The sequence below is a fragment of the Cyprinus carpio genome, chromosome B22 (genome assembly GCF_018340385.1).
Source record: "Cyprinus carpio isolate SPL01 chromosome B22, ASM1834038v1, whole genome shotgun sequence".
NCBI classification, from domain to species: domain Eukaryota; kingdom Metazoa; phylum Chordata; class Actinopteri; order Cypriniformes; family Cyprinidae; genus Cyprinus; species Cyprinus carpio.
Window position 1 is genome coordinate 35274530 of NC_056618.1, and position 22928 is coordinate 35297457.

General features: G+C 39.1%; 1 protein-coding gene across 1 annotated transcript in view; it reads left to right on the plus strand.

Annotated features, from left to right (window-relative positions):
- LOC109062665 (rho guanine nucleotide exchange factor 3-like) overlaps positions 1 to 22928 on the plus strand; it is a 52433-nt gene that overhangs the window by 9277 nt on the left and 20228 nt on the right. Inside the window, exons 2-3 of the mRNA XM_042748877.1 lie at positions 2447 to 2517; positions 10903 to 10964. Coding sequence (XP_042604811.1) covers positions 2447 to 2517; positions 10903 to 10964 — 133 coding nt within the window. The remainder of the gene's footprint in view (positions 1 to 2446; positions 2518 to 10902; positions 10965 to 22928) is intronic.

Genomic DNA, 22928 nt, shown 5'->3' on the forward strand with positions numbered 1-22928 from the left:
GCGTGCGTGCGTGCGTGCGTGTGCGTGTGCGTGTGTGTGTGTGTGTGTGTGTGTGTGTGTGCGTGTGCGTGTGTGTGTGTGTGTGCAGTCTAATGTGTTGAGTAAGTTCAAAATGCTGAACAGTAAGCTTTTCACATACAACATCAGACAAACTACAAACCTTCATAAGTTGACATTTTGATCCATATACTGTATGTGTCCCTTGAGCACAAAACCAGGCATAAGGGTATTTTTTTTTTAGATTGACTGAATAAACAAGCTTTTCATTGATGTGTGGTTTGTTAGGATCGGACAATATTTGGCTGAAATACAACTATTTGAAAATCTGGAATCTGAGGGTGCAAATGTATAGTTTGTAAAATATTGAGAAAATTATCTTTAAAGTTGTCTAAATGAAGTTTTTAGCAATGCATATTACTAATCAAAAAATAAGTTTTGATGTATTTATGGTAGGAAATGTACAAAATATCTTCATGGAACATGATCTTTACTTAATATCCTAATGATTTTTTTGGCATAAAATATTGTTGGTTATTGCTACAAATGTACCTGTGCTACTGATGACTGCTTTTGTGCTCCAGGGTCACACATTTAAGTTTGTGTTCAGATATAACAATATTACTTACAGGTGTGCTTCATGAGAGGCTATGTGAGATCAGTTTAGCTTCCACACACGTTTGAGCTTCTATTTATGATATTTGATGTGCTCTGTGTGTATGAACGTCAAAATATGTGTATCTGAACTGTGAATAAAAGCCTGCATTAAATCTGTTCATCATATACAGTCCAGGAAGACTTGGATTAAACTGCTTGATATGTATGGATTTTTTTTACAATGTCTTAATCAACATTTTTGACACTCAATGTTGCTCGCTTTGACATTCAATGAATAGACAAATGTGAGAGCATTAAAAATTTGAATATTAAAAATGTGTTCGTTTTTGTTCTGATCATGCACTGCAAATCCTATGAGTTTGGAATGAGTAAATGAAGACTCAGTTTTGATTTTTTTATTGGACTATACCTTTAAGTTGATGGATGGATACATCAATCATGACACCTCTGAATAGTGAATGAGTACTTTGAATTTTGATGTTTTAGGTGTAGCTTTGCTATAAACATAAGTCTCCTCCAGCTCATATGAACTGTACTGGAATGCACTGAAGATTGTTCTGTGTGTGAGATTCAGGCAAGCTTGAGAGTCTGGATGAAGTTATCATGTTGTCACACCAGTAGCTTGAATAAATGAACTCAAGGATCATTCTGGAGCGAGATAATGTGCCCGTCTCAGTGGGAGGTGTCTTTAAATGCTGATAAAGTGAGGAGGTAAAGGCCAGAGGGACGATTGGGAGCCAAAGCTCCTGTCAAAGCAGAAAAACTGCTCCTTGTTAGACCTTTCTGCAAAATAATAATAAAAACATTTTCAGATTAGTTTTGCAGCAGGAGACCAGCTAACCAAAGCCACGTTAAATATGGTTGATGTGTATTCATTTATTTACTTACTTGTAGTTTGATTTTCCTGGTTTCCCGCTATGAAACCAATATAATTTTTCCCATTGGCTTTTGAATTGCTGTAGAAAACATAAGTTTGATCCTTGCATGTTTTGTTCATAATGAAAATCTTTACAAATGAACACAACTTTTATGAATTTTGAAGCCTAAATCCAGTTGTCATAACTGGACGATATCAGTCAGTCATTAGTGTTATATTCATTTTCTTAATAAAGTTAGGCACTCTGTCAGTTTTAAACATCACATGTGTGACAGCAACACAGATGAATGCTGCAAGTTCAGATATTTGGAGAAGCCTGAGCTAAAAAGCTGTTTCTCATCACCTCGTCACAGTTGGCACAAAAAGCACAATGTCTGTCATTACTGAGGTTCTGGGTCAGAAAAAGGTCAGACTGTCTATCTGTTTACAAAACTGCAGTGAATGGAAAAGGTGAAAAACCCTGTCATCTCTCAGTTTCTGGATGGTATCAGATGTCTGATGTGTCTTCCATCATTTACCAGCTCATCTGTCATGTATTTTACCTGCCTTAAGGTTCAGACTCATTGGCTAAGTTCACAGAAAAGTATACAAAAGTATACATTAATCACTCAGAAGTTACTTTTAAACCAAGCAGTTTACTGTGGATCCAACTTCAACACAACATGACTTCCTGTTTAGAAACTTTTCAGCATCTGTCATTTAGCTTGTGTTCACCACAGACCTTATTTCTGTCAGTTTAACCAAAAAAAAAAAAAAAAAAAAAACATTAAAAAGTCTTCGGGATGATGGAATAAGATGTACTAAAATGCTAACTCGTTCCATCCCTGCAATGCTCTATTGAATTGGCTGGATTTCATATTCAAACTATCTGACCTCATCTGTGATGGTTGTAATCTGATCACTCCATCCATCCGATGCTGTTTCTGATGTCTTGATCTTGTTTTGTCCCTCCAGGCCGATGCTGCAGAGGAAGGAGTCGTTTTCTCTCCTCTCGTCATCAGAGAAGTGGCTCTTCAGTGGGGTGAGTTCAGATCTGGTGTTGTTCTGGTGCTTCATTCTTTTCCTCTGAGTTCTGAAATCAAGTGATTTGCAGCTTTTGTTAACATAGTAGTGCAATGTCTCCCAACCCTGACCCAAAATCACATTCAGTATTTGATCTGTTGGGTTTATACCATGGGAAACTGCAATTTAAAACAAATGAATGCCATACTGAAACAAAACCAACATAACTAACTTTAATGATTTCCAGATGAAAACATTAATTTGCCTTTATAACCAATCCTGGGTAAAAAGCCTAAATCAGAAAGTTCATGCATTGTGACCAGATCGACTCATGAACAGCTAGATTAGCACAAAATGGCTATGAAAATTCATATTGGCTTTTTCAGTAGTGTTGTGCTATTTGATATCAATTGTAGAAAGCTTTACCTCAATATATTTTTCAGTGTTTGAATGCATTAGACTGCCCACAAATGTACAAAAAATGCCAGAAATTCTTGTCATGATGCTATATGAAGGTTCAGGGGAAGATTATTCAGACTTTCCTTTTCCTTGAGCTGCCACATAGAGAGTCATTCAGAAATATGAGATAGTCCAGGAGCCAAGCCATATCACTTGGACATTTTTGTACAAAACCACAAGGTCAGCTAATGTGATTCCACTGTGATGAAGACATTATGGGTTTATGACTTAATGAGATAGCTGTATGGCTGATGATTACAGAGAAAGCAGTGATGCTGAGATTTTCATCTGGCTCTTTTATTTCAGTTTCATAAGAGATCTCAACATTAAAGGGTTAGTTTACCCAAAAATGAAAATTAGGCCATAAATTACTCAGCCTCCAGTCATCTTAGGTGTATATGACTTTCTTCTTTCAGGCGAATACAGTCAGAGTTATTAAAAATTGTCTTTGATCTTTCAAGCTGTATAATGGCACTCAATTTGTGTTGCAGTGCATCAGTTCAAAAGAAGTTAAATAAAAAGCGCCCATCCATTAATAAAAAGTGTCTCACATGGCTCCAGGGGGTGAACAAAGGCCACTTTAATCCTTATTCCAGCTTGCGAAAAGTTTTGTACGGGGGAGGATCTGGGGGGGTGTGATAAGATGTCGGCGTTGCGCATGAAAAATCTGTAATGCGTTTTCACGAGTGAGTCTCGTGAAAACCAACATATGTTAACAGGAGTGAAGGAAGCAAAGTTTCCTTACTTTAGCAAAGGAAAACCAGTCTCCTCTTGGCTTATATCAAAATCCTCCAACGTTCTTCTTTAAAGAGCAGGTCAGATGGTATTTTAAAGTGTCCCAATATTGTATTAGAGAAAGTTTCCTTTTTTTAGCAAAGGAAGGTCGAAAACATTGTAATTTTCTCAGAATATAAATTTAATATTAGAGTCATTTGCCAATGATTAGTTTCAAGCAAGTTCGGAGCAAGCCCCTCCCTTCCTCAAGCCTACTCTGCTCTGATTGGTCAGCTGGCCAAAAAACTGTTGTGATTTGGCACAGAGAGTGAGTCCTTGAGCCAGTTAGCCAGCACTACCATTGACAAAGCACCTTTACATAAAACAATAATATAATCAATCCGTTCTTATAATGACATAAAATATAAAAACACTTATGGCAAGCGAATCGTGCCCACATCTAAAGTTTAGCTGCTAAACTTTGAACACTAGGTGGATACGTTAGCCGAGTGCTAACGTTGACTAACTGATGAAACAATCAGTTTGTAAAACCAAAATATGTCTACTGTAATGTTTGAAGAACGACAGACAAAAGATGCTTGGTCTTAACTTTTAATCAGAGCGCAGAACAGTTGTATCACAGGAGCACCAGCCGAAATCACTCATCTCTCCCGCATTAGTGGAAAACCCTGTAACTGCCAGTGCAGCACGCAATAAACAGCAGTTTTCACAATTATTATAAAGTCTGTGTGCCTACAGTACATTCTTTATTATTAAACAAAGTAATTAGAACAACGTCGTCTACAATAATCAACATATTCTTAGGTTCACTGCGAATTTTTAGAACTACTTCAGTAAGACAGTAATATCGTGCTTTACCTGGAAACACATTATATGTACTTTGAAAAGATAGAAAGCATATATAAAAAATTAACATAGTAATAGTTATTTAACTGGGGATACAACTACACAGAAACAATTTGCAACTTTAAATAAAAAACACAACGACAAACATTCACATATCTCAATACAATTGTCATTGAAGACCTAGAAGCTAAACGGTGCTTACACAACAAACCAAACAATTATTAAGCATGCTACATAAAACGTAAAAGCAACAATTATTAATAACACTTACAGGTTGTGATAAGGAGGAGGAAGCTGATGCAAATGCACTTGGAACTGAACCTTCCTTCAATATCAGCCGGCTCGCAAATCCAAGTTTGATTGCATTTAAGTTGGTAAAGCAATCGTCTTCAAAATGGCGTGAACAAAGCACAAGGCTCGGACTATACTTCTGTGGTACAGTTGTATATATGAATTGTAGCCACTTAGTCTTCAAATGCTCATCCTTGGGCAGATGAAAAAAGTTTGCTTTTGAGTCGCACTTCAGAACACAGTGTCTCGTCGCCATGATGTTTTCTAGTTTTCACTGGCGTCTTGGAGCGCAATAAGTGGGCGTATCATATTCAAATAACTTGACAAGTTGACGTCATCTAGTCAGAGAAAAAGCTTCGGTCTTCTAACGATTCATAAAAAAGACTCAGAGTCGACTCTTACTTTTGAAAGACAATAACTTTATATACGGTGCACTGTCATATTTCAAACTTTGCAGGATGTTTTTGTTCACTTAGATCTATGTTACACACTACATGAAAGGCAAATTTCAAAATTCCATGATAGGTGCTCTTTAAAAATCCTGGTTTTGTACTTCTAATTAGGGGTCGTTGTTTTGTTTTAATCTCTGCCCTGCACTTCCGCGTTTGTTACTTCTGAGCGGCGCATGCACAAAGCTGACCTCATACGTAACTCCCCCAGAACTGCTTCTGTTCACAACAGTGAGCACAAGCTAGAGTAAAGTGATTATTACATTTTGAATATGGATATTTTTCTTACAAAAATGCATTGATTCACCTTGGGGCCGTGTGAGACACTTTTTTTATGAATGGGTGCTTTTTATTTCACTTCTTTTGGACTGATGCACTGCAACACCTGCTGAGTGCCATTAAACATCTTGAAAGATCAAATACATTTTTTAATATAACTCCGACTGGATTCATCTGAAAGAAGAGTGAGTAATTTATGGGCTAATTTTCATTTTTGGGTGAACTAACCCTTTAATGCCTTGAACTGTGCAAGATCTCAAGTCTGCAATCAAAAGTCAGAAATCTCTATATAAACATTTGTCATCCAATTCTTCCAAGACCAACCTGGGGCCAGTTGCGTAAAAAAGGTTTAGACTGGTCTAACAAGTTAGTCATCTAATTTTTTCTTTAAGAATGGTCTTTTTTTTCTTTCTTTTTGTTTAGTTATATAAAAGAATAGATTAGTCTAAGTTAAATTCAAAAATAAGACTAATTTCTTATTGGCTAGCTGCTAGTTGGTCAAAATTGAAGGCTACTTAAGGTCTGTCTTAACAGAGAGGCTAAGTTTTGCACCTGGCCCCAGGTCATCAGTCAATAGCTCCAGGTTCCTTGCTGTCCTGACTCCTGTGCTATACTGTCCATACTTAAAGTATGTTGGATGTTTCACTTAATTTTATTTATCCTAGAAAGAGAAACATCAAAGATAAAGTTGGTAGTTAAATGAAATATTATGATGTCTACATTGAGCCTAATTCTATTAAAGTACAAAATCTGATGAGCAGTAACATTTTCTTCATATAGAACTTCATATAGTTTTCTCACAGACAAAAGAAAATAAGAAAGAAAACTAGCTCTTGCCCTGTGCCAGCTGAAGCCAGAATAGCAGAATTCCATTCAAAACAGTGCAAAGATGTATTTATGTACTATGTTGTTGATGATTTTAAACTAGGGGTGTCCAATCTCTGTCCTGGAGGGCCGCTGTCCTACAGTGTTTAGCTCCAACTTGTTTTAGCTTCCAACTGGATGTTTCCTTGATTAGCAGGCTGAATTTGGGCTGGAGCTAAACTCTGCAGGACAAAAATGACCATCCAGGAACAGGTTTACACACCCCTGTTTTACACAGATTCTCAAAAAGGGGGAATAGAAGTTTAGAGTAAAGTCATTTGGATATGCTCCGAAAACTATATTTGATCTTATGTCTTGATGGAGCATTTGTATGTGCTTTTCAGTTTATCCAGCACAGCACTCCAGATCACTAATACCAGAGAATGTCCTAATCATCAGTTTATACCATTATCTCTTTATTTGACTTTGTATATAGGTGAGTCTTTAATGAAAACAATACGTACATATGAAAATACAATACAGTTTGGCCTGCAGACTCATTTTTAGCCTGCAGAGCAGTTGTTAATGCTCTGCAGGAACAGACATTAACTCAGCCTGTGAAATAGTCTCATTAGCCTTTGCTTTTATGGCTTCAGGAAGCCTCTACATTTACTCTCTCTCTCTCTCTCTCTCTCTCTCTCTCTCTGTTTCATGAAGTTTCTAGTCATGGTATTTTAGGGTGATACTGTTCGCTTCAATCTGTTGTTCTGCTCTGAACAGCTGGCGGTCACATTTCTGTCCCCTGTAGATGGATTTTTTTCAAGTAACTAGTAAAGTAATGCATTCCTTTTATAATTTTTCAAGAAAATCCCTATTACTTTTTCAAATAAGTAACACCACAGAGACCATTAGATAAATAGATGTGGCATTTCATTTCATCCATACAATGATGTTGTGTTCGACTAATGGGTTGGTTGAGATCACAAGGAACTTGTCTTTGCAAGGTTGAGCTTATAATGGTGTTTCTTCAGGGGGTCAGTTTTACCTTTATGACTGTGCCCAGTGAGGTTGTGTAGAAAAGAGGAGAGGACCTAACACTGAACCTTGAGGTATCCCAGTGACTCACACCCCCTTCTTGCCAGGAAGAGGATCCTCCCAAAACCACTGGAGCATTTCAATGACAGACAGTAGGGTTTTCTCTGTGGAAGGTCTGTGTTTGAAATATGCTTAGATATAAACACAGTAACACATTATGAATTTATCTAAAGCCGCTTTGATAAAATGTGTATTATGAAAAGCGTTATAGAAATAAAATTGGCTTGAAAGACAATATTATCGATTTAACTGCACTTACACTGTCAGTGAACTTTGTGAAGCTGCTTTGAAACAATCTGTATTGTGTAAAGTGCTATATAAATAAATGTGACAGTATTTACAATTAGAACTTAAAATAACCAGCACCGATTATTTTCAGTTTGGAAAGAAACCAAGAAAATCCTCCTGGCAATTGCAGCATTTTAGTGGCATTCATGTATGTGCATCACATAAAAATGATCATTCTAACTTGCCTTAAAGGCAGCATCAGATACACAGCACTCTCCTTCAACAGGAAATGCTTAAAGGAAGACAATTTGCTTCCAGGAAGTGTGTTGAGCACGGATTTTCTGGCTTCCTGTTCTATAAGTGTACACAAACCTCTTATACTGTGTATAGTATATAGGTACACTAGCAAAATTAATGTCTAATAACAGATATTTCAGTTGTAAGTTATAAGATGTATAATTTTAACTACATACACTATACCCATACACATTGGAATCATTTAGATTACTATTCTAATATATTTGAAAATGGACAAGAGGACATTTATTTGAAAAATAAATCTTTCGTAACATTATAAATGGCTTTATGGTCACTTTTGATCAATTTAATGTGTCCTTGCTGAATATATGTATGTATTATTATTATTATTATTATTATTATTATTATTATTATTATTATTATAGTGTGTATCAACAGTTAGAATTAACCTTGCTACAAAACTTTATTATTCAGATAATAATTGTTTTAAGAGAATTAAAGGGAAGAATGTACACTAAAGTCAGTTTGTGTTCTTCAAGAGAATAACCACAGTGAAACATGAATTCTGCTGGCTTTAACTTCATGACAGTCCTTTACGAGGGTTTGAGTAGCTCTGGATAAAGTGGATGAGGAGGGTGGAAGAGCGATTGTGTGCTGTTCTTCCCTGTAACAGGATGCTGTTCCTCTCACTGAAGGGGTGTTTGACGCCACCCGGCCTCAGACAAACACAAGCAGAGATGTGGTCTGAGAGCTCGCGCCCTGCTTGGGCCAGATATAGCGCCGGCACACTTCCCCCTGAGCATCCTGTTTGCTGCTCTCCTGTGTACACACACACACACACACACACACACACACACAAATGGTTGAGGATTAGACAGGTGACAGCGTCCACGGCTGGAGACTGTAGAGGTGATTTTGGGGTGTTTGGGTCTAAAGGAATACTGCTGTGAAGCCCAATGATGGGGTGCTGCCTTTTCATCCATCAGAAGGTGAGCAAGCATAGTTACTCAAAGGCCACTCTTTCAGAAGACATCATATGAATGTGGATGGCATACTGCAGGTCATTTGGTTTTGGGAGACTTTGAATTTCATAATGGACATCTGGGATATTGTTCACTTGTTAAACTATAAAAAAGACACCTGATTAATGGGGTCATTTTCATACTACTGTAAAACTGAAATAAAAAAATTTTTGGGATTTATTTGAATTTTTTAATGGACAACAAAATTTAAAATGAAAATGAAAAACTCCATTTGCTCTCCATTTAATCTTTTTGCAGTCTAGGAGAAAAATCTGTGAAATTAAAGAGATGTCATTTGTGAATTTTTACTTCCTGCAGGGCAGATGAATGTTCTTCTCATGTTACATAAGCTTATGTTTACTTATTTGTGTTTCTCTTAAAATTGTTTTTTTATTATCATTGTTTGTTGTAAATGAGGGATAAAGTTGCTTTTGTTGGTTTGTTTGGTCTACATGTGGAAGTGGATGTGTTTGTAGTTACATAACTGTTGCAGCTTTTACATTCGATTCATCTAAATGTTATATTTCTAAGTGCATTGTAACTTACTCTTTGTACTGTTGCAGCTTTTACATTCAGTTGTTTTGTGATGCAGGTGATGGATTTGCATTGTTTATCAGGTGAATAATGACTGTTTTCCCTAGTTGCATTTATGACTTTTTTTTTTTATCATTGAGTAGAATCAGTGGATGAAAGCAGGAAAACTCTATGTAATGTTGTAAATGTTTCTTCCCAAAATGTGCTACAATCTTACAATTTTTAGTTTTAGTTTTTTTGTGTTATGATGGTTTTATATGTTAAGTGTATACTTTTCATTGTAATTGCATGGAAAAAGAGTGACCAGCACATCATTTTAAAACAAAAAATTGTTTACATATATCTGTGTGTGTACCGTGAATATTTGTTATGTGTATATAAATACACAAAATATTTACTCTTTGTTTTTGACAAAGTATATAGTTTGAAAATATTTACATGTTTTATGTTTTTATAGTTTATTTTTTATTAATTATTTTTTTTATTTTATAAACTTAACATATTTTTATCATGTATTACATAATAAATATACTAATAAATATACACAGCACACATACATATATAAACAAAAACTTTTATTTTGGATGCAATTAATCATTAGAAAGAATTTATTTTTTTATTATTTTTATTTTGTTACACTGTTTAATAAATACTAGGCAGTATAGGGAATTTACTACACAGCAAGCAGTTACACCAGTGTTTCATCCTGAACACATCATACAGACACATGAAATAACTATAGTATATTTTTCATGCTTTTTAAGCTAAGAGAGCTGAATCTAATTTACTGGCACTAGTTCTTCAGCTTAAACATATACAGCGGGTGTAAATTCATGGGTCAGGAGCAGCACTAGAGCTTCCAGTCCTTCACCTGCTCTATTGTTCACACTCCTGCATCAGGATGTTCATGTTCACTCATCATGCTGCTGGTTGTCATGGAGAATAAACAGTTAGGGAGAAACAATAACACAGCTGGCCATACGGTTGACCAGTCAAAGATCTAATTAACCATCTACAACAACTGTATACAGTGTATATATATATATATATATATATATATATATATATATATATATATATATATATAAACTCAATCTGCCTCTGAAGTCTCTATTTCTGGACTTTGGACTAAGTTGGTCCAAAGGTTAGTTTTTTATTTTATTTTTTTTTCTTTAGAAATGTTTCAATATGATATGTCATTTAGAAATATTTTTTTGCATTTTCATTCATTACTTAATTTTAAAATTCTGTCAATTCTGACATTTCAACATGGTGAACCTATGAGCTTTATCTTGTGTTGTTGTGTGATATTCATCCATATGTAATAATTTCACAATAAATAAATCATTCGCATCAGTCTGTTAGTGATAATGTAGCACTCAACTGATCATCATCTGTGTCTTTACAGAAAAGAGGAAGCAGAGGAAGAGAGATGTGGATTCGCTCAGTCTGTGCAGCTTGGACATCAATGTGAGTTACATAAATGTGTGTGTAGACCTACAGTACACATAATGCACTGCACTGTGGGAAGAAAACATCAATTACTCTGCACTATCCATCAGAGAGTGCTGCAGGGATGGGGTTTTGTTCTTGTTTTTTTGTAGGCCACAACCCAAAATCAAGTTTGTACAGTATTTTAGCACTTCATGTTTCATTGTCCTCAAGTCAAATTTAATTTTTTTAGGCTAAATGCCTGAAAGAAGGTCTGTGGTTAATGCAAGCTCAAGATATTTTCATGTTTTATTCTATGATATAAAAGACATGAGTAATATAAGTAAAGACTGTATGAAGCTTAGTTATGGTGATGTTGAGGTTATGTGACCATGGTGTAGTTTATTTATTGAGTCTTATATTTAGCTTTTTACTTCTGCTGACTGTATTTAGGCTTTGAAAATACATCACTGCAGCTCTCTAGCCTCTTGGTACCTGGAATTACTGATAATCATAAAATTGCATGAATAGAGGATCAGAATACCTCAGACTGATTTAGACGAGCAGTTCTTCTATCTTCTGTTACTTTAATATTACATGAAAATATTATTATATAAAAAATATATATATTACATTCTGCCGTCGTCTGTTTGAGATAATGAGCCAAAGGAAGCCTGTGCAACTGAAATGAAAAGCATTGATTACAAAAGCTCTTTATGTCGTTGAAGGGTATCAGTGAAGAGGAAAATTACTTAAATTTTCTTAAAGGTCAGCTTTCTGCAGGCCGCAGTCTGGCTTGCTAATGCACAGAAATAAAAGGCATGTAATTGAAAGGTATTAATAGAAGTGTATGATTGCATGTTTTTGCTCTTGTGGCTGCTGCGAGATGTGACTGCAGAGCTCAGAGAGGAATACAACTGCTCTGCCTGAAAATGACAGCACACATGTCTCTGAAATCTGCTGTTTGAGGAGTGTGCTGTAATGTGTTTATACGCACAAGAGCTTTACCTTCATTTACACTCTTAGATATAAAGGATTCAAAAGGGGGGGTTTACAGTAAAGTCATAGAAGAATTTTGGTTTGGCATTCAGAACTGTTCAGTGTGAAAAACATTTCAATAATCTAAACAAACGTTCTCCACAATAAAGAGACTTTTATGGAATGGAAAGGTTCCACAGATGCCAATAAAGAACCTTCAAGTTTAAGAGTGTCTTGTATCACGCATACTCATGCTTGCGGAGGCACGCTCATGCTTGGGACGGCTCCGGGAGTGGAAGAAAGAGGGGGAAAGAGAGGGGGAATGGCAGGCATCAGGGCCTGCGCCATTAGCGGAGGCAGCCTCACACTGGGGTTAGGCTGTGGGGCTGCAGGCCATGAGTTTCAAGAGTTCACACTTACTTATAATTAAATAAAGGTTATGTGTATTTTGAAGTGTTGTCCAGGGAGAGAGCTCCGAGCCCGGCAAGACTCCCGAGCTCGGTGTCCGGCCCGGCCCAAAGCGTTCTCCAAAAAGCAATTAGAACAGGACTGCAGCCAGATACGCACATTTACGACCCCCCAAAAAGCCAGGCTTAATGTTAGAGGGGTGATGGACGTCCTTTGGTATACAATTGTTGCGGCAGTATCTAGGAAGAGAATTTGATTTCCGTGGAAGCGTCCACTTGGAAGAGAGAGATAACGGCTCCTGCTGGGGACGCGAATATTGCAGCAGTAGAGAAGATAGAAAAGGCTCCTGAGGGAGCAGACTGCTTCGGCAGTAGGGAAATACAGAAAAGGCTCCTGCGGGAGCAGACAATACTGCGGCAGTGAGGAAATACAGAAAAAAGGCTCCTGCGGGAGCAGACACTGCTGCGGCAGTGAGGAAATACAGAAAAAAGGCTCCTGCGGGAGCAGACACTGCTGCGGCAGTGAGGAAATACAGAAAAAAAGGCTCCTGCGGGAGCATACACTGCTGCGGCAGTGAGGAAATACAGAAAAAAGGCTCCTGCGGGAGCAGACACTGCTGCGGCAGTGGGAGAGGGAAATAAAGGCTCCTGCGGGAGCATACACTGCTGCGGCAGTGGGGAAATACAGAAAAAGGCTCCTGTGGGAGCAGACACTGCTGGGGCTGTGGAGAAATACAGAAAAAAGGCTCCTGCGGGAGCAGACACTGCTGCGGCAGTGAGGAAATACAGAAAAAAAGGCTCCTGCGGGAGCAGACACTGCTGCGGCAGTGAGGAAATACAGAAAAAAGGCTCCTGCGGGAGCATACACTGCTGCGGCAGTGCGAGAGGGATATAAAGGCTCCTGCGGGAGCAGACACTGCTGTGGCAGTGAGGAAATACAGAAAAAAGGCTCCTGCGGGAGCAGACACTGCTGCGGCAGTGAGGAAATACAGAAAAAGGCTCCTACGGGAGCATACACTGCTGCGGCAGTGGGAGAGGGATATAAAGGCTCCTGCGGGAGCATAACACTGCTGCGGCAGTGAGGAAATACAGAAAAGAGGCTCCTGCAGGAGCATACACTGCTGCGGCAGTGGGAGAGGGATAGAAAAGGCTCCTGCGGGAGCATACACTGCTGCGGCAGTGGGGAAATACAGAAAAAGCTCCTGCGGGAGCAGACACTGCTGTGGCAGTGAGGAAATACAGAAAAAAATAAAGGCTCCTGCGGGAGCAGACACTGCTGCGGCAGTGGGGAAATACAGAAAAAGGCTCCTGCGGGAGCAGACACTGCTGCGGCAGTGGGGAAATACAGTAAAAAAAGGCTCCTGCGGGAGCAGACACTGCAGCGGCAGTGGGGAAAATACAGAAAAGTCTCCTGCAGGAGCAGACACTGCCACTGCAGTGAAGAAATATAGAAAAGGCTCCTGCGGGAAGAGACACTGCTGCGGCGGTAGGGAAACACAGAAAGGCTCCTGCAGGAGTTGGCACTGCTGCGGCGGTGAGGAAATACAGAAAAAGGCTCCTGCGGAAGCAGACACTGCTGCGGCAGTGAGGAAATACAGTAAAAAAAGGCTCCTGCGGGAGCAGACACTGCTGCGGCAGTGGGAGGAAATACAGAAAAAAAGGCTCCTGCGGGAGAAGACACTGCTGCGGCAGTGAGGAAATACAGAAAAAAAGGCTCCTGCGGGAGCATACACTGCTGCAGCAGTGGGAGAGGGATATAAAGGCTCCTGCGGGAGCAGACACTGCTGCGGCAGTGGGAGAGGGATATAAAGGCTCCTGCGGGAGCAGACACTGCTGCGGCAGTGGGGAAATACAGAAAAAGGCTCCTGTGGGAGCAGACACTGCTGGGGCTGTGGGGAAGTATGGAAAAGCTCCTGCGGGAGCAGACACTGCTGCGGCAGTAGAGAAATACAGAAAAAGCTCCTGCGGGAGCATACAATGCTGTTTTAGTGAGAAAATACAGAAAAAAGGCTCCTGCGGGAGCAGACACTGCTGCGGCAGTGAGGAAATACAGAAAAAAGGCTCCTGAGGGAGCAGACACTGCTGCGGCAGTGGGAGAGGGATATAAAGGCTCCTGCGGGAGCAGACACTGCTGCGGCAGTGAGGAAATACAGAAAAAAAGGCTCTTGCGGGAGCAGACACTGCTGCGGCAGTGGGGAAATACAGAAAAAGGCTCCTGCGGGAGCATACACTGCTGCGGCAGTGGGAGAGGGATATAAAGGCTCCTGCGGGAGCATACACTGCTGCGGCAGTGGGGAAATACAGAAAAAGGCTCCTGCAGGAGCAGACACTGCTGCGGCAGTGGGAGAGGGATATAAAGGCTCCTGCGGGAGCATACATTGAGATGAGATTTTGGAAATACAGAAAAAAGGCTCCTGCGGAAGCAGACACTGCTGCAGCAGTGAGGAATTACAGAAAGGCTCCTGTGGGAGCTGACACTGCTGCGGCAGTGGGGAAATATGGAAGAGCTCCTGCGGGAGCAGACACTGCTGCGCCAGTAAAGAAATACAGAAAAGGCTCCTGCGGGAGGAGACACTGCTGCGGCAGTAAAGAAATACAGAAAAGGGTCCTGCGGGAGGAGACACTGCTGCGGCGGTGGGGAAATACTGAAAAGGCTCCTGCGGGAAGAGACACTGCTGCGGCAGTAAAGAAATACAGAAAAAGGCTCCTGCGGGAGCAGACAGTGATGAGGCAGTGGTGCGGCAGTGGGGAAATAGGAACTGCGGAAGCAGACACTGCTGCAGCAGTGAGGAATTACAGAAAAAAAGGCTCCCTGCGGGAGCAGATACTGCTACTGCAGTGGGGAATACAAAAAAAGGGCTCCTGCAGAAGCAGACACTGCTGCGGCAGTGAGGAAATACAGTAAAAAAAGGCTCTTGCGGGAGCAGACACTGCTGCGGCAGTGGGGAAATACAGAAAAAGGCTCCTGCGGGAGCAGACACTGCTGCGGCAGTGGGGAAATACAGAATAAAAGGCTCCTGTGGGAGCAGACACTGCTGCGGCAGTGAGGAAAGGGATAAAAAAGGCTCCTGCGGGAGCAGACACTGATGCGGCAGTGAGGAAATACAGAAAAAAAGGCTCCTGCGGGAGCAGACACTGCTGCGGCAGTGAGGAAATACAGAAAAAAAAGCAGGCTCCTGCGGGAGCAAAAAGGCTCCTGCGGGAGCACACTGCTGCGGCAGTGAGGGATACAGTAAAAAAAGGCTCCTGCGGGAGCAGACACTGCTGCGGCAGTGAGGAAATACAGAAAAAAAGGCTCCTGCGGGAGCATACACTGCTGCGGCAGTGGGGAAATACAGATAAAAAGGCTCCTGTGGTAGCGGACACTGCTGCAGCAGTAGAGAAATACAGAAAAAGGCTCCTGCGGGAAGAGACACTACTGCGGCAGTAGGGAAACACAGAAAAGGCTCCTGCAGGAGCAGACACTGCTGCGGCAGTGGGGGAGGGATATAAAGGCTCCTGCGGGAGCAGACACTGCAGCGGCAGTGGGGGAAATACAGAAAAAAGGCTCCTGCGGGAGCATACACACTGCTGCAGTGGAGGAATACAGAAAAAGGCTCCTGCAGGAGCAGACACTGCTGCGGCAGTGGGAGAGGGATATAAAGGCTCCTGCGGGAGCAGACACTGCTGCGGCAGTAGGGAAATACAGAAAGGGCTCCTGTGGGAGTGGCTACTGCTGGAAGAGCCGCGGTGAAAGGGGAAGTGAGTGAGGCTTGCTGCGGTGAGATCTGGGGCGCGGCCCAGGCTCGTTGAAGGCCTGTTGCTGCTTCAACCTATCGCTCGAGGAGAGCCGGGTCTTGTGTGGGACAATGTGGTGTCGAGCGAGGCAAGCTCGGGGCTTTGCACGGTCTATTGGCCACAGCATGTGGCTGGTCTAGTAGAGCAGCTGGCGCGATGAAGCCTGGTGCTCGGTGGCAGTGTCTGGCGGGCCGGAGTGATCATTGGGCCATCATGGGGCCGGCAAAGTGTGGCAGATCTGAAAAAATCCCCAGTATAGTTCTCGTTGTTGGACGGGAAATTGGGTCTGTGATAAGATGGTGAATGGAGCAAACCGAATGCTGAAAGTTGAGAGATAATGAAGGTAGGACGTACTTGATTATTTATTGGCGTTTTCTCTTGAGCTGATTGGATAAATGGTGTTATTACTAATGATGAACTGGCCGTGTTAATTATCCGTGCGTGCTCCGCATAAAATTTGTTTATAAAACATCACTTAGTTCTGAGATATAGGAACAATTTTTCACATTTTTTCTTATCCTAACTCCCACTATCCTGGTTGTTATTTCTGAATGCACTATTCCTCTAAAATGCTTCATTATTCTCTTATCATTCTTCTGGGTGGTTTATGCAGGAGTTTTATGGGGCGGCACATCTGTCTTGTGTTCATACTGGAAACTGTCCAGCCGTTTCTCATGTTTAAAACCGATGTTTTAGTGCAGATGAACTTATAAAACTGACATGAGCCAGCGTTTATCTGAACTGTTTGTTAGATTCTCCAGGCACGTTTTTCTTTTAAATGCCGGTTTTAATGCCAACATCTTTTTTACCGCAAATATACAGTAGGCCAACACTTTCTGACATATCTTACAGCATCAGAATTTATTTACTCAGAGATGACAATTTGATAGAAATCAGAAAGCTGAAATGTCAGTATGACAGCATAGGCTCATAGGAAAAACGTACACCTTCACAGTCCGATAGGTCTAACTCAATCTGACATGACATCATTATCATGTGGCATATCTGCAATGGAGTAATTTCATACATGTTATATATAGGGTTTATTTCATGCATGTTATATGTGCAGCAGTATTTCTTACATGCTCACAGCAGCATGTTGTGGATGTATTGGCAGTAGCAAATCTCATTACTTGCTCTGCGACAGTAGCAGCAGCAGCAGTGTAGCAGATCTATTCCGCCAATACCAAATGTATTAAGATTTGTCATGTACATTACCATGCCAATCCCTCCAAGAGATGTCATGACAGAATTTATGATAACAGGAGCAGATTATAAATTAATAAAGACTAATTGTCAGGCAGTTCCTTGCACAACACTATGTTTTATCCTCAAAACACTTACCATAGTGTGTCGTTTGTGAACTAATTGATTTTGACCTAGCTCGATGTGTAAACTTGCTCTGTAGCTCACCTGGTACAGCAATGCACTTCAGGCGTACTCAGGTACAAGTCCCATGAATTATGAGTCATAATAAAAGAGCTCAAAGATACATAAAAGCAAGCTAAAATGACACATTTGATAGCACATTTGATGGCACATTTGCTTTTGTTAACGCTATCAGTTAGCATAGGGTAGGGTTCAGGTGGTATGTAATTTTTAAACATGATAAAGCATTAAACATTTAGCGCCAGTGACTTGACATTTCATTTCTGAGCTGGAGTGATACAGACAACAACAGATGTAATAAACTTTGCCAGATTCATGTACATCCTGTTCATTTCAGATCAATCTGGATGTACTTTAGGCACCACTCACAGGAAATTTTACTATGAAAGTGTCAATGTAACATAATTTACATTATGCTCATAAAGAGTACATCTTAACTTTTCAAATATCACGTTTCTCTGAGCTCCATCTGTCAAAACATCCTCATTTTGCTTCATAACAGAAGTAAATGTTTACATTAATGTTTCTAATGACGCATTCAGTCGATGCAGCGTCTGTTTGATTGATTTCAGAGCTGGAGACTTTGAGGTTTCTGCAGAGGTCAAAGCACTGTATGAATGTAATGACAGTTATTCCAGCTGAATTGGACATAATTGCAGCTCTCCTGTGCTTTTATAGTTGAAAAGTCTGATGGGTTTGAGAGGGGATGTCAGGCGAACAGCTCCAGTTATGAAAAATTCTATACCTTCAGCTTGCAGTTGTTTTTATGTGTATCGCGAGCGAGTCCAAACAATCCTGGAATCTGCTTTGAGGAATGTTTTTTTTTTCTATCCCAGACTGCCTTTCAAGCACCGAAGCATGAGCTCTGAACAAAAGGAGTTGGTTTTCAGTGTAGTAGACTCTCTTGACAGCTCTGAGTGGGTTATTCTGGGAAGGTGGGTTTATTACGGATGTGTTGTGATGTCAGAATGGGGAATTCTGGCATGTTTTGGGTGCACCTCCCTTAACCGTACATGTGACTCAGGCCTTAAAATTAGTATTATTCATATTTGACAATTCATCTCTCCAATCACTGACAGTTTAATGTGAATTATGGAGTCTGGCCCACCTATTAAAGCTTGGACCCCCTGAAAGGAAGTTAAAACAAAAGGGTTTGGCAGTCTTACAGGCAGAGTCATAATCGCTAACTAAAACTAAAACCATTTTTAAAAAAAGCATTACTTTAAATAAATAAATATTATTTAAATAGGCTATTTATGTTTTGGCAATGTTCTATCCAATACTGATCCACTTGAACAGTATTGTTGCTGTGAGTACATTGTCGAAAGTGATTTGTCTATTTTGTGGTTATTGAAATGTTGCCTGAAATGTTGATCAAACATTTTAAAAACAATACATACAGGGACTTGGGAGTCAATAACTTCTGGTTTAAAATTAGATTTGCAATCCTGTTGCTGAATGTTAAATGGCAGATATCTGATATCATATAATTGATATCATATATAACTGAGATCATCTCAATTAGCAGGTTAAACTTATTTAACTTGATTAATCGAGCATTAACTTGATAGATAGGTTGATATATATATGATACATATATATAATATATATAAGGTTCGGCGCTATACGATATATATATATATATATATATATATATATATATATAGGGTCACAGCTGGAGAATTTTATATATATATATATGGGATATATATTATATATATATATATACTATATATATATATGAAACACACACACACACACACACACACACACTTATTTCTTTACCTTTTTGGAATAGGTGGTATTTAAAGGGGAATGTTAAAAAAATATTGAAAAATTAATTAAACATTTCAAAAGAATTTTTTTTAATTAAAACTGATTAGTGTTATAACTCATTCCACCAACTGTTATAACCAACCTGGGTAGTGGTTAATTTACAGTTTAAATATTCATAATAAAATAAACCTTTAATTTGTAGCAGATAAAAGCAGGAACGTTATATAAAATTTTATATAAAAGTTTTCCGTTTTCAGGTTGTTTAAACACATGCATAAATTGTGCATGATTTAGTCATTTTTATTCTGTTATGATATACTGTATACCTTATACCCCTACACTGAGACTGAGGGGTGTATGCATGTTGAAGCTGAATTTTATTCCAACCTGACTCTGGACTCTCAGTGACCGGGGAGACTGGAGCCATGTGCCTAAGCTGAGCCAGAATCTGCCAGTGCTACACAATAGCTAGGCAGATACTGAAAGAGCCTGCGGTCACTCTTGTTTATTGTGCAGCCACTTGCGGTTCCTTTGGTGTGGAAAACAAGATATTGATCACTATCAAGGGCCACCATGGTGGTTCACCGCATGTATTGATATGGCTCACTGTGGGCGCTTATCTGTACTGGGTAATAGTGCTGTAAGAAAAGAGTCTGACGCATACACTCGCTCCTGTGGTTAAAAAAAACAAACATTTAAGCATGTAAGCATAAAGCATGTAGTCTAGCCATTTATTTATAAGGTCTTGTCCCTGACCTTGTTTGTGCATTTATTTAGCCACAGTTTTGCTAATCATATTGCAATTTTAGCCCGCTAGCTTTGTCAGCCAGTTTGAGTTCACATCTCCGGCTCACCACAAAGAAAAAGGACATAATGTATGTAGTTATTCCTGCTGAATTGCACACAGGTGGCTATTTGCTGTCTTTTTTGCTTATTAAAGAAACAAAAAAACATATGATGGCAAGAAAACATGTTTGGATATATCAGCTGATTTTGATTTTAACCAGGTGCCTACTGTTTTTGCTGGTGAAAAAGCTTAATGTTCCTTGGGTTGAATGGGATTTCTTGTTTAGATATGTTCCTTGGGTTGAATGGGATTTCTTGTTTAGATATCAAAGGTTTCTTCATTTTCATTCTTTCATTCCATAAGATAAACTTAACTGTGCACTCATTTTTATTGTCTTCCATATGCTTAAAAATTCTGACCTAAATACTGTTCATTTAGTAGCTTTTACTAAATGTTTAAATCTTTTATGTTGACACTGGTAGTTTCTGAAACAGCACATAATGTAAAGATCTCTTAAGGACCTCTAAAAAGTGTCAGTCAGTTATGATATTGTTGTAGTAATCATTAGTAAACAAATATTAATAAGTGGATTCATTGCTTCTAAACCTTAGTGAAGCATAGGGTGAGCTTACATATTTTTTAAAAATATCTTTCAGTAACACTTCAGATTAAGGAACACTATTCAATATTATTATACAGCTTATAATATAAATTATACAGTTACAAAAATATTGTTAAATCAGTTGTTTTTGCATTTGTTTTAGTTTTATAATAACCCTGGTTGAAATCAATGGCATTTGGTGTCATTGATGTAGTTAATTTGGACATTGGCAATTTTGGTAAATAGTGTAATAGTGTGAATAAAATGGGGTAAGATATTCTGGAATGATTGTTCTATGAAAAGCAACTTAAATTTTGGCTATTTGGGACATCGCATCCCTTTTTCTGACATGCTTTATGGCATATTCCTTTATATGAATAATTTAGTTTGTGTCACTGGTATAATGCCTACAAGCTAAACACATCGGAAACAGAGAAAAAAAAGAAGAGAGTCTAAGGAAAAGCAGGCTAGTATTGAGATGAGTCCCCCAAGGTTCTGTTTTGGGTCCTCTCTTTATGTGCCCTACCCCGTTATCACAATAGCTATTGTAAATAATTGTCTGTTATTTCACTGAAATAATACATAACTATGATACCTGATGTGCAAATAGCCACATAAGAGGTAAAAGTATCTATTATATTAATAAATACTATTATTAAGACTAGTAACACTTTAGGTAATACATATTCACTATTAACTAAGAGTCGTTGTGGTAGTTATGTTAAAGTATCGGGTAAGGTTAAGGGAACTAGAATATAGTCATGAAGAGTAAGGCTTTAATATGTACTTTATAACTACTAATAAACAACCAATATGACAGTAATATGCATACTAATACGCAACTGTATAATAATATTGAATAGTGTTCCCTAATCTAAAGCTCACCCTATGCTTCACCAAGGTTTAGAAGCAATGACTCCACTTATTAATATTTATTTCCCATGCACATTACATAAATAGGTAGTTTCATTTTTAGCCTCCAATGTTTCCAATCTAGACAAAAATAAATAAATAAAAAATGATTGTTGATTGTCTGTATTGACTGTTATTTTAGTACAGGTGGTTCAGGAGCCCAGCACAGTGCTGTCCTGCTTGAGCGGAAGACTTAAATTAACTGCCATTATGTGACCAGCCCTTTAAATCCAATAAACCTTCAGATCTATTCTGGAGGACACCCTACAGATGGCCTACAGAGTCGAACTGCAGGGTTATATGTGCTAGTGCTTTCACCACTATCTCTTGTGATCTGAAACACAAGGAATTTTGTCCTGTGTTTTTAAATTAATGGTCGAGCAACAGTACCATTATCATATGAAACTAGCCCATGGTCGACAAGAGGTTAAAAGTGACACAAATACAATGTCTGCTGACCTAGATTGAGAAACTCCACAGGTGAATGCACACTACTCCAGAAGTGACATTTACTGCACCCTTTGGAGGGCACTACAAAGCCGAACCCTTTCAACAAATGTTGATCTCCTCTGACACCCGACTGTGCCCTACTTTCTCAAACACATTCCAATAATCATGTCCCAGTCTCTGATTCCCTCAGGCCCATCGGTATCTATAGGATTTAGCTCAGTTGAGATGTTTTCTTCCTGCCCATTTCCTCCATGATCTATTTTTCTGCACAATGGTCCATCAGTAAAATGTCAAAGGAAATTATGCTCTTCCACCTGTTGGTATTTATTTAATTCTTTATAAAAAAGATATTTTTTTTTTATTTTTGTTGCTTTTTTTTGTGTTTTTTTTTATAATTTATTAATGTTGTTCATGCATCTTGTAAAATGTAGTTCAAGAGCAATTTAAATGCATGTATATCATTTTTAAAGATTTCCAATTAGGTTCAGATTAAAGGCCAGGGCTTTGAAAAGCACAGTGAGCAGTGGAGCTTTTCAGTCTCTCACATCAAAGATGTTTGGCCATGTTCAAATGTTCAGAGGTTTGTAACACTATCGTCATCAGGTTGTGGTCATCTTTACAGGGTCTTTCATGAAGCAGGTATGGAGCGATGATAGCTTGCCATTTGATCAGATGAAAACGATGCACAGACTATAAAGTGCATGATGTTTTATGAAGAAGCTACATTACATCATGTTTCTTTTCATGGATTGCCTACTTTTGTGGTATAATGGTTTTATATGAGGCTCAGTAAAACTTACTTGAATTTGACATACTGCCTCTGTCAAACAAAAAATAAACTGAAATATAACAGCATATAACCTTTAATCCTTATTATTAGGATTTCATTACTCGCCCTGCAATATTTGTCTAAATCATGTCTCCAA